At 44.7% G+C, this 12,201-nt stretch overlaps 2 protein-coding genes across 6 annotated transcripts in view; both read left to right on the forward strand.

The window, feature by feature from the left end:
- HMGXB4 (HMG-box containing 4) overlaps window positions 1–3,858 on the forward strand; it is a 38,321-nt gene extending 34,463 nt beyond the window's left edge. For all 5 annotated transcript variants that reach the window (XM_009234302.4, XM_063723024.1, XM_009234305.4 and 2 more), the window contains 2 exons: window positions 1,059–1,181; window positions 1,674–3,858. In XM_009234302.4, the coding sequence (XP_009232577.1) occupies window positions 1,059–1,181; window positions 1,674–1,718 (168 nt within the window). In that variant the 3' untranslated portion in view covers window positions 1,719–3,858. The remainder of the gene's footprint in view (window positions 1–1,058; window positions 1,182–1,673) is intronic.
- Window positions 3,859–7,903: 4,045 nt separating this feature from the next.
- Window positions 7,904–12,201, forward strand: part of TOM1 (target of myb1 membrane trafficking protein) — a gene marked incomplete at its 5' end in the record, with an annotated part of 48,377 nt that continues 44,079 nt past the window's right edge. The window contains 1 exon segment of the mRNA NM_001135445.1: window positions 7,904–7,983. Coding sequence (NP_001128917.1) covers window positions 7,932–7,983 — 52 coding nt within the window.

Here is a 12,201-nt window from a genome sequence, read left to right on the forward strand (position 1 = left end):
AGGATGAGGGAAAGGAAGAGTCAGTGATGGCTAGGCCTTGAGACTGGGCAGTTATGTGAATGGTGGTGACTTTGGCAGAGAAATGGATGCTAAAAGCAGGGCTAGATTTGGATGGGAAGGTTATTCCTCCTTATAGCAAGTTGAGATGGAGAAATATCCAAAAGGAGAGACCCAAAAGACAGCCAGAAATGCAATTTTGAAGATCAAGATGTTGGTAGTAATATTCATAATTACTGATACTTAACCATGTATTAAGCACCATCCCAAGTATATTATATCTATTATCTCAATCCCATCTGCTGCAGATGCTGTTAGTATTTTACAGGCACAGCATAGTAAGCAACTTGCCTAGGTACAAAACAGTGAGTAGTGGAGCCAGGATCTGGACCTGGGCAGTCTTGAATCCGGAGCTCATTTTCTTAAGGACTGTGCTGTGTTGCTTCCCAATATGACATATTCTCACACTGCTTCTAGTTAAAGCAGATTATACAAGAACTCGGCAGCAGCAACAGTCTTTCTTATCTCTTTGAATCACAAATAGACAATATGAATTACATAAAATGTTAAAATTTGAACCAAATTCACTTTGAGAGTGAACAACTCAACCTAGAAAAATTGTATCATCAGCTATCAAAAGCTACATACATGCAGGGTTGTAGGACTCTCATAGTAATCACATCGGAGCTATATTTGTGGAGTTTATAACAGATATACTTTGCATACATAATCACAAATCTTACCAACAGCTCTCCAGAGTAGGTAAAGCATTTTTTACTATTCCTGTTAAGGAGACAGAAGTTAAGGATGTGACCTCCCCAAGGTCACACAGAAGGTAAGATGACGGGCTAGGATTACAGAAAGGGAACATGGGAATGTGTTGTAAAAGTTTTCTTTCTAAACAACTTACAGAGTTATCAAAGTAAACTTTCCATTTCTGCTGTAAAGTTTCAAATTATAAGATGAGAACTGCCTAGGATTTAAAGTACTGTGTGAGGAAGTCAGCCCGAACATAGAGAGAGCATCAGGAGTGTGACTCAACAACCTCCTCTCCTTTTCAGGGTATGGTGGCTGTGTCTGGCAGTTTGTCAGTGCTTCTGGATTCCATTATCTGTGCCCTTGGCCCCTTGGCATGTCTCACCACACAACTACCTGAATTGAATGGCTGTCCCAAACAGGTCTTGGTGAGTTTTCCCTGGATTTTTAGGGTCAGACCCATTGGGCCTCAGAGATGCCCTGCCTTAATGAGCACTGTCAGATACACATAAGGCTTTGTGGCACACAGTGCTTCCTTCATCTGTTGGCCCATGGAACATGATGCTATATTATCAAATGCATGCTGTGCTTTCACTGAAACTAGAAAACAAGCCATTTACCAAAACAGTACTTAAGAAAGAAGCATTCTAGCCCTTGAGGTACTACAATTCCTGTGTTTCCTGTTTGCTATTCTGCACCCAAAGACAGTACAGGAATTGTTTCCCTCTTTTTTACTAGGATTAATGGGAGAAGTCAGCAGAAAAGTTCCTAGCATAACAAACAGCAGGATGCCATCTTCATTCTCACCTGTTTTTCTAACTCCATTTGATTTTTCTTATCTCTCTCCTTGAACAAAGAAACATCTCTCAGGAAACCAAGGTAAAGTACTCTTCAGTTGAACATTTTTCTTTGTTTTGCAGTCAAACACATTAGACAACATTGCTTACATCATGCCTGGACTGTGACAGCAAAGAATCCTGGGACAGAAACCTTATCCTCCACCATTGCTGGTTTGTGTATATATGACTGTTCCAGATTCCTTCACTGGCCTCTGGGTGTAGGTTTTAAATTTTTATATCTATACATACATATATACATATATATAAAATGTACAATATATACATAGGACTGTAACTACTTTGCTTTTAATAATTTTATGAAATGGCAAAGGTTTAGCCAAGAGGAAATTTTGGCATGAATACAGGCTTGGGATTCTTTTTTCTCCTGTGGTAGATAAATCTGCCTTAAAAATCAATGTAACTTGGGGGCTGGGGGCTTGTTCTGGGTGCCAAGCGCATCTCTTTGTGGACAGCTAAAATGTGATTATTTTCCAAGCTCAGTTGGACCTCCAGACCCATCACTGACCATTTGCCTTACCTGTCTTAGTCTGAAATGTAATAGGAAAGATAACGGGAAAATGCCAGTTGACTGAAAATTCAAAGCCTTTCAATTTGAAGTGACCTACGTGGGAGGTGATAAAATTTGTTCCCATTATAGTTATGGAGGTGGCTTAGGTGAATTGAGTAGAGGGTTCATTCCAATTCCTACTGTATAGGTGTCTGTGTCTCAAAATTTATTGTAATCATTGGTACCATTGGTGGCCTCAACAGAGGCCAAGGAGTTCTGTGAGCCCTGGCAGCAAAAAACAACCTTGGGGGGGTGAAGCTGTCAATGCCACCAGTTGGACCTCCATACATTCTGAGCTAACCCAGAATATTTAGTCTGCAGAACTAAGAGCTGGTGTCTTTCACTGGCAGCATGAAGTTAGCCACCAAGTCCTCACAAGCCGTGCTGCTTAGTTGCTCGGTGGTTATTGATAAACTTTGCCCAGCATGATTTTTGGGTTCATCTTATCAGTTCCCCTGGTGGGCAGATACACAGTGTTCTGCATTCCACATGTAAGTGAATTGCAAAAACAAAACAAAACTCACTCTCTTGTAGGTTTATTTATGTGTGTGTGAATGTGTATTTTAATTATGTGTATTTAACTCTTTAAAATCTCTTAGATTTTAATTTATCCTGTAAATTTCTGTATATATAATTTAATAACAGAAGCCTCCACCAGCAACAGCATGTGGAAGATACAGATTTGTCATTTCTCCCTTCCGCCCTCCCTTCTTTCCTTCTCTCTTTCCTTCCTTCCTCCCTCCTGGTCTGTTCCAAAAACTCTGAATCATCTACATTTTAAGGTATTTTACCTCAAAAATGAATCATTGTGTTAGGATTCTAATTCTTTATAAAGAACTTCATGGGCTTCAGTAATGTCTAGAAAGTAAAATAAAGAGGAATGTTACCATCCCCAGCTGCCCTTATTTCCAGAGAACCAGACGTTTGTTTCCCAGTTGGAAAGAAGACAGTTGAGCACTTCAGGATGGTTTTTAAATTTGGTGTGAGATTCTCTGCCAACACCAAGCTCTGAGTTAACTGTGCTTTCTTCTCCTGGCCTTGACAGAGCACTACAGCATCAAAGTAAATCTTTGGGGACAGTGTAGCCTGTCTGCATCCTATTTAATTTCTTCCCTTCTCCCCACCAGTGTTGTCACAGGGCTATGTTGCTTAAAGGTATTCTGGCTGCTGAATCCCTTTCTCAGCTCAGAGCAGTTTTGAGATTTAATTGGGAATACAGAGAAAGAAACAGGATTGTTTGAGAACCAAAATCAAGAGGAACAGAAATCTTAACTTGATTTCATGTGTTAGAACATTGTACCATGCCTCTTCTGTATCTGTGGAAGTTTCCTGTTTGACACAGGGTATCTAGGAGGGGCAGGGAAGACATGGATAGTATAGGAAGACATTAATCCTAGCATTGTCATTTATATACATTAATGAAATCCTGATGAGGACCTGCTTTTTGTTTGTTTTCCTTTGAAACCCAGCCCTATTTGTATTTAAAATTTGTACACATTTGTATAATAATCTGTACCTTGTGGTATTTGGTACTATTAGAGGAAAAACTTTGGATTCAGACCTTCTTGCAGTTTTTATATCATTGTTTTATTTTATTTTTTAAATAAATTCTAGTGGTTTGATCCAAATCCCATTACAGTTGTATAAAGAAATAAAATTTTGTACTTATATTATTAAAAATCACATTTTTAATATTTGTAGTCCAGTCTCAGCTGTCTTTTCCCTAATCATGATAATCATAGTTGCTATGAAATTATAAAACCTGTTTTTCAGTCTGTTCTACCATAATTTTCTTAAGAAAAAAATCAACCCACAATGGAGATTAAATTTCTAATCTTAGCCATTTTCTTAATATACTCCTTACTCTGCTTCTATTAACTTTTACATTGTAGAGGTTCTCATTTTCTCTTTCGCAAATTGCAAATTTAGTGAATCTGATAATTGCACCTCTATTTATTGGCAAACAAAACTATTTGCATTATGGTGTTGGCCTAAATCAAGAAAATGTTCATTAATCTTATATAAGGGTTGCATCTGAATCATGTGCTAAATGATGTTTCAGTACTGTCCTGTTAGCATTACAGTAATGCTGTTGATAAGTTACTTAATCTTCATAGGCTTCCAAAGTCCCATCTATAGAATAGTGTTAAAGTCACTTCCCTGTCTCTAGACCTGCAGCCAGCCAGCCTGACATGAATGTTTAATAACATTATGAACATTGAATATATGGAGATACGACCTTTCAAGGTAAAAACTTCAGTGCAAACACAAGCTGTTAAAAGTCATAAATAGTGAAATAATATGATTAATTAAAAGGCTAATGTCTTATGGAAAGGCAGCAAGGAAGAGACTGCCGTATCACTGAGTGACTATTAGAGTGATTTGCATACTTTGTCTCACTCATCCCCCACCCAAAGCCTTAAGAATATTATCTCCCTTTATAGATGCGAAAAAGTACTTTTCCTAAGTTTAAACTGCTAGTAAATGGCAAAGGCAGATTAAGAACAGTGGAACAGCTGACCCCAAACCCTAGGCTCTTTTCTACCCCAAGCTACTTTCAGATTTAAATCGTGTCTATAATTCATCAGAATGCTTTCCATTATCTCAAGTCCTGAGCGAATGTGATTGTAGGAATGCTGTCTGAGATCTTTGCATTGTTCAGATATCTAGCTGGCTTTCACTCGTCATACTATTGTCTTTAAATTTTGAAGGCAAGGTATCTTGATTTTTGTCTGTAAGCGCTTAAAGGATTACATTTATGCAGACTGTCAATCTTAAGAAATTTGAACATTTTAACCCTCAGTAAGGCATGATGTTAATTTTACTAAAACACTTAAGTAAATTGAAACACTTTTTACTAAATCAGTTTGCTCCTTATTAGCACACTTTTTTAAGACAGTTTTAATCAGTTTTGTACTAACTTTAATGTTTGCCATTTACATCCCTATCTACTATGTTGATAAAATCCATATACTGGCCAGGTGCAGTGGCTCATGTCTGTAATTCCAGCACTTTGGGAGACTAAGTCAGGAGGATCGTTTGTGGCCAGGTGTTCGAGACCAGTCTGGAGAATATAGCAAAACCCCATCTCTACAAAAACTAAAAGATATTAGCCAGGCATGGTGGCATGCATCTGTAGTCCCACCTACTCAAGAGGCTGAAGTGGGAAGACACTTGAGCCCAGGAGATCGGGGCTACAGTGAGCTACAGTTGTACCACTGTACTCCAGCCTGGGTGACAGAGACTCTGTCTTTAAAAATAAATAAATAAATCCATATCTATCCTTCCATTTCTGCTTCAATAGCTATATAGTAATCAGTTTGCATGGAGTTTTTTTGTTTTTTTTTTTTTTTTGAGACGGAGTCTCGCTCTGTCGCCCAGGCTGGAGTGCAGTGGTGCAATCTCGGCTCACTGCAAGCTCCGCCTCCCACGTTCACGCCATTCTCCTGCCTCAGCCTCCCGAGTAGCTGGGACTACAGGCACCCACCACCACGCCCAGCTAATTTTTTCTATTTTTTTAGTAGAGACAGGGTTTCATCGTGTTAGCCAGGATGGTCTTGATCTCCTGACCTCGTGATCCGCCCGCCTCAGTCTCCCAAAGTGCTGGGATTACAGGTGTGAGCCACCACGCCCAGCCTGCATGGAGTTTATGATTCCACTTCCTGTTTGGGGGTATATGAGTTGTCTCTGATTTTTTTTTTTTTTTAACCATGAATAAAGTTTACAAGAACTTGTTAAAAGCTTAAAGGAAGGGCCAGACATAGTGGCTCATGCCTGTAACCCAGGGCTTTGGGAGGCTGAGGTGGGAGGATCACTTGAGCTCAGGAGTTCAAGGATCAGCCTGGGCAACATAGTGAGACTTTGCCTCTAAAAATAAATAAATAAAGGTTAATGGAAGAATCCAAAAGAAGTTCATGCTAAACATACTCCATATGACCAAGCAATAAGGTTAAGTGAAGAAAGACATGGAAAGTGCCTTGACCTGAAGGTCATCTTAAATGGCCTTCTCCCCGCTTATACTCCAAACACCATTACTGAAAGGTAGATTTATTTAAGCTTTCATATGCTAGTTACTGGGTTAGACAATAGTGGGGAGCAAAACAGAAATAGTAGCCCAGCCCCCAGGGACATCCAGACTCGTGGGGGCAAGGGCATTTGTGAACAGGTCTCATGAGTGTTGTGGAAACACTTCAAAGCAGTTTTTATATTGTACAGTAAAGACATCGGACCCCATGGCTGCTCAAACAAGTGAATCCACAGAGGTGATTAAGTTCTAATTTAGGTTTGTTTTTTTTTAAGACAGAGCCTTACTTTGTCACCCAGGCTGGAGTGCAGTGGCACGATCTCAGCTCACTGCAATCTCTGCCCCCCGGGGTTCAAGCAATTCTCATGCCTCAGCCTCCCAAGCAGCTGGGACTACAGGCGTGTACCACCACACCTGGCTAATTTTTGTATTTTTAGTAGAGATGGCATTTTACCATGTTGGCTAGGCTTGTTTCGAACGCCTGACCTCAGGTGATCCACCTGCCTCAGCCTCCCAAAGTGTTGGGATTACAGGCGTGAGCTGCCACGCCTTGCTTAATTTAGGTTTTCTATCATCCAAAATTTGTGCAGTCAATTTACTAGCCTTTCAGATTTAAAAATCACAAACATCACAATAAATACTTAAGCACCCACAGTAGCCAGACTACTAAGGCCATGGTTATTATATTTTTGGAGTACGTGCCAGAAGAAAAGGTCATAACCCATAGATAGGTATCTAGTGTGTAGGTGTCAGCAGACACACCACACAGCCAGGAAGGCTGAAGAGATTAGAATCTCAACGCTGGGAAAGGCCTTTGAGATTCTTAGCTTGGGGTCCACGGTTGTACTTCAGGGACCCCAGAAACTCCCTGAGGTTATAAGCAAAATTGTATCGCTGCCTTTTTCTTCAGAAAGACTCATGGCTTTTGTCAAATTCTCAAAGGAGACTGTGACCTAAATAAAATATTTTTTACAAATGGTTACGAGTCCTTGATCTAATTCCAGTATCTAGAGAAAATGGGAGCTATGTTTGGCTCGCACAGTAAATTTATGGCAGAGACGGGTATCAAAGCCCCACTCGTGACTACATCTGTGCTTTCTGCCATCCTGGGCGCTAGAGGGAATTGCGCTGCAATTCATTAAATTGCCTCTCAGTCTCAAGAGATAACAAACCCCTTGCCCTTGCCTCTGATTTAAGGTAAGATAATTTGGGCTGCGAGCAGGGTGCATCTTGGAGCGGGGAGACCTTGACATCAAACAGGAAGAGTCCTATCGGGACAAGGAGACAACAGCCCAGAGAGGCTGTCACCCAGGGTAGATATGCAGTCACAATGAGGTCCCAAGGACTAAGGGCTATGACCCTAAGAGTCTCGGCTTCTGTGTAACTCACCCAAGTCACTTCCCTGTTCTACGACCCAGTTTCCCAAATGTGTAAAGGGTCTTTTAGACCTCGCCCTAAAAGGTCAGGGGCGTGGCTTAGAGAGGACCGCGCTTCCCGGGCCCCGACCCCAGGCCCTACGTAGTGTGTGATGCCCGCCGCCGCCGAGGAAGCCGCAGTGAGGTCATCGCCCTCCGCCTCGGGGGCGGAACCCTCGCGTCTCAGGGCGGGGACTGTGGTCGAGCTTCGCGGTGCCACCGCCCCGCCCACGCCTCCTCGCCGGCCTCCGGTTGCGTCACGTGACGGGTCGGTGGCGCTGGCGGTTGCTGTCAGCTGATTCCCGGGGTTGGTGGCAGCAGCGGTAGCAGCAATGGACTTTCTCCTGGGGAACCCGTTCAGCTCTCCAGTGGGACAGCGCATCGGTGAGTCCCTGGAGCCCCCCACAGCTCCGCCCCGGTGCTCCGCACCCAGCTTCGGTCCCCTGGGAAGCCTCCGGGTGCCTAGTCACGGAGGCAGGGAGGGCAACGAGGCTGGCGTGTAGCTTTCCGACCTGGCCCCGCCCAGCTTTCCTCCCACTGTTGATTGACAAGAACTTGGGCCATTAGGAAGCCTTGGCTTGTGATAGATGTATACGACAGCCAGTACGTAAGGAGAGAGGGTGGGTCCGGATGCCCACGGCGCAGCCAATGTGCTTCTGCAGGGGTCCCCAATCGAGGGAGAAAGTTTTCGGGGTTAAAGGGACTGCGTGGTTGGCTGTGGCTGGGCCGCTCTGCTGGGTCCCGCCGCTTGGGCTCTGGCCAGCTCCTTCCTGTCTCACCGGGCCCTCCGGACACGGACACCTGAGAAGGGCTAGAAGTCCCTTCTCCCAGGACCGCGAAGCCCGGGGCTTGGCGTCTTGGGAGGCGACTGGCCAGAGGGGGCCCAGCGCCGGACAGCCAGCGGCCAGGCCTCACAGACCCGGGTCTCAGGACGTGTCCGCCTGAGCTCTTTTCTCTACCCAGCCTCAAATGGACCCGCACAGACTCTCAGAACCTGAGCAGAAAGTAGTCAGAGAAACCCTCCGGGTCAGCCCACCTCGGTGCTCCGTAGGTAGGGCAGCCGGGCACTCGGGCCAAGCCGAGCCCAGGGCACCTGGCGCCTGTCTGCTGGTCCGTGGTTCTTTGCACCCTGGTGACGGGATACTTACAGTTCTGTGACGCAGCCTCCCTGGGCCGAGGTTTCCTCACCTGTAATTGGCGGGCAATAATGGTCCCCACCTCCGTGGGCTTGTTGTGAAGATTAAATTCCTTAATAAATGTGAAATACTTAGAACAATGCCTGGTACATGGCCAGTGCCATATTTAAAAAACAGTTGTAATATTTATTATCGTTGGGCTGGGCGCGGTGGCTCCCACCTGTAATCCCAGAACTTTGGGAGGCCAAGGCGGGCAGATCGCTTGAGCCCAGGAGTTCGAGACCAGCCTGGGCAACATGGCGAGACCCCGTCTCTACAAAAAAAAAAAAAAAAAAATACAGAAATTAGCCGGGCGTGGTGGTGCGTGCCTGTGCTCCCAGCCACTCGGTAGGCAGAGCTGGGAGGATTTATTGCATCTGGGAGGTCAGGGCTGCAGTGAGCTCTGATGGCGCCAGTGTACTCCAGCCTGGACGACGCAGGGAGAGCCCATCTCTTGAAACACATACACATACACACACACACATGCACACATATATATAAAAATATACACATACATACATGTACATACACATATACATACACATACACATACATATATTATATGTATTTACACACACACGTTGTTCCTGAGATCACCAAATGAAGGTTAGGAATCCCTGGAAATCTCTGGGCCATAGGTCTCATAGGTGCTCATTCTTGGACACCAACACCATGAGAACCGACATGCCTTCACCCAAACAGCCACACTTCTCCGGAGGATGGTTTGGGTGTTACCCATTCTTGCATGAAGAAACCATCGCATTACCGTGAAATTACTCTTCATCTTTTTTGATGACGACTTTTCGTCTTAAGTCCAGACTGGGAAAACTTTAAGATGAGACATACTTTCCATTCTTACTGTCTTGCTAAACCTCACAAAAGCTTGTCGACCTGGCTCTGTGTTGTAATCGCCACCGTGGCTGTTGGTGGCTCTTCCGAGGTTTTGTAATCAATGCTCTTCAAGGAGGAGGTGGCAGTCCAGGATTTACACACCAGGAAGCTCCTGAACCAGGAAGAGGAACTGCCCTCTCAAAGGACCCCTGCCCTCCCCTGGACACACACCCACCCCACAGTGAGTCATGGTTTTTTGGAGCTGAAAAGAGAAGGCAGCTCTCCTCTCATCTTTATTTCTCTGACTACAGAAACCACTGCTTTTTATCACATGCCAAGTTTAAGACTTACTACTTAAAAATAAACAAGTAAATAAAAGACCTGGCTTCAAAGTCAGCCACATACTCTTAAGGCTTTCTGGAAAAGCTCACCTGGGTTCTGGATTTCAGCTAATCAAAGCAAACTTCTCTTCTTACCTTGAAGGATTGCCTTTCTTGGGCGAGTAGCAAAGAGAATGCTACTAAATCATAATACCTTAAAGCACAAATAGAATTTTACAGGTAAAAGAGCCTTACCTTGGGGATCTTCTAACCCAGTGGTTCTCATCAGAATTCCCAGGAGGGCTTGTTAAATAATGTCTGGGCCCCAACCCCAGAGTTTCTGACTCTCTAGGTCTGCGGTGGGACTCTAGAATGTGAATTTCTTTTTTTTTTTCTTTCTCTTTTTTTTTTTTTTTGAGATGGCGTTTCGCTCTTGTTGCCAGGCTGGGGTGCAATGGCATGATCTTGGCTCACTGCAACTTCCGCCTCCCAGGTTCAAGCGATTCTCCTGCCTCAGCCTCCCAAGTAGCTGGGATTACGGGCACGCTTCACCACACCCGACTAATTTTGTATTTTTAATAGAGATGGGGTTTCTCTATGTTGGCCAGGCTGGTCTCAAACTCCTGACCTCAGGTGATCCACCCACCTCGGCCTCCCAAAGTACTGGGATTACAGGCATGACCACCGTGTCCGGCCTAGAATGTGAATTTCTGATGAGTTCCCAGGTAATGCTAATGCTGTTCCAGCCCATCCCCTTCATTTTACACTGGCGGAGACTGAGGTCCAGAGAGGGGAAAGTGGAGGCTGTGACTCACCCAAGACCCCAGTGAATTGACAGCAAAACTGAGCCATTGAAATTTAAACCAAAGCTGAAGAGGCTCCAAAAGTAGAATTAAGAGTTTGAGTTAATCCCCTCAGTATTCCATATTCTTTTAGATAAAGAGGCGGAGGAAGTACTGCTCACTGGCTGTGATTACTGATGACATAGTATAGCTGCTTATAATTCTGTAAACCAGGCCCCTCCTTGCTGCAGAAGTACCATCTCTTCTCAAGCCTGCCGACTCCCATGCCCTTGTTGATAGTAGAGCTGTAGAGCCATATGGAATTGACATCCCTCAGATGGTGGGTTTTAATGATGCTAATCAGGAATGAGTGTCAGTCACTGGAATCACAAAGTTCTCATCCACCTCTCCTCCCAACACACAAACACACACACACACACACCCCTTTGTGCTTGCTGGTCCCTCTGCCTGGGTTGCTTACTCCTGTGCCCCCACTGAGGAGCTCCAGATCACCCTTCAAAGTACAGGGCATCATCACCTCCTCCCTGAGGCCTGCCCCAAGCCCGACGTTGCTCTTTTACTCTCCCTTTATCCTAGGTCCTTGGGCCCCCTTGCCCTATGACTTTGGGCTGACTCTCCACTTCCTCCTTGGTAGAATGTTGCTAACAGCATCTGCCTCACAGGGTGGTTGCTGGAATGAAACAAGATAGTCCTCTGAGAGTGCCTGGCACAGTGTGAGTGTATGGAAACGTTAGCTCTTCCCGTCATCATCACTATCATCATTTTTATTATTTCTTTTTTTTTTGAGACAGAGTCTCAAAAAAGGCTGGAGTGCAGTGGCACAGCCTCAGCTCACTGCAACCTCTGGCCCCCAGGTTCAAGCGATTCTCCTGCCTCAGCCTCCCGAGTAGCTGGGATTAGAGGTGCACACCACCATGCCCGGCTAATTTTTGTATTTTTAGTAGAGATGGGGTTTCACCATGTTAGCCAAGCTGGTCTTGAACTCCTGACCTCAAGTGATCCACCCACCTCGGCCTCCCAAAGTGCTGGGATTACAGGTGTGAGCCACCACACCTGGCTTATTTTTATCATTTCTACCCTCATTATACTAATATGCCACCGTCCCACTCTGTTAGTGGTTGTGCATGTCTGTCTCTGTAGCTAGGCTGAACTTCTTGAGAGCAGGAACTGTGCCTTATTTCTCCAGACCCTCAGCACCTAGCACGGTGCCTGGCACATAGCAGGAAGGAGGAAGGGAGAAAAGGAAAGTAACATTTTGTGAGCAAACACCATAATAACTCTGCCAGGTATTCTGCTAGCATCCTGGGTATTAATCTCATGGTGACCCTGTGTGGTTTTGCTATTTTTTTCCCATTTCGCCAAAAGTCAGTCTAAGAGAAAGCATCGCTTTCCAGGGTTCCACAGCCACTCAAGGTCAGAATCCAGACCCAGGTCTTCTTTTGTACCCTCACCACACTGCCTCGAGCTGCCCAG

This window comes from Pongo abelii, chromosome 23 (genome assembly GCF_028885655.2).
Source record: "Pongo abelii isolate AG06213 chromosome 23, NHGRI_mPonAbe1-v2.0_pri, whole genome shotgun sequence".
NCBI lineage: Eukaryota > Metazoa > Chordata > Mammalia > Primates > Hominidae > Pongo > Pongo abelii.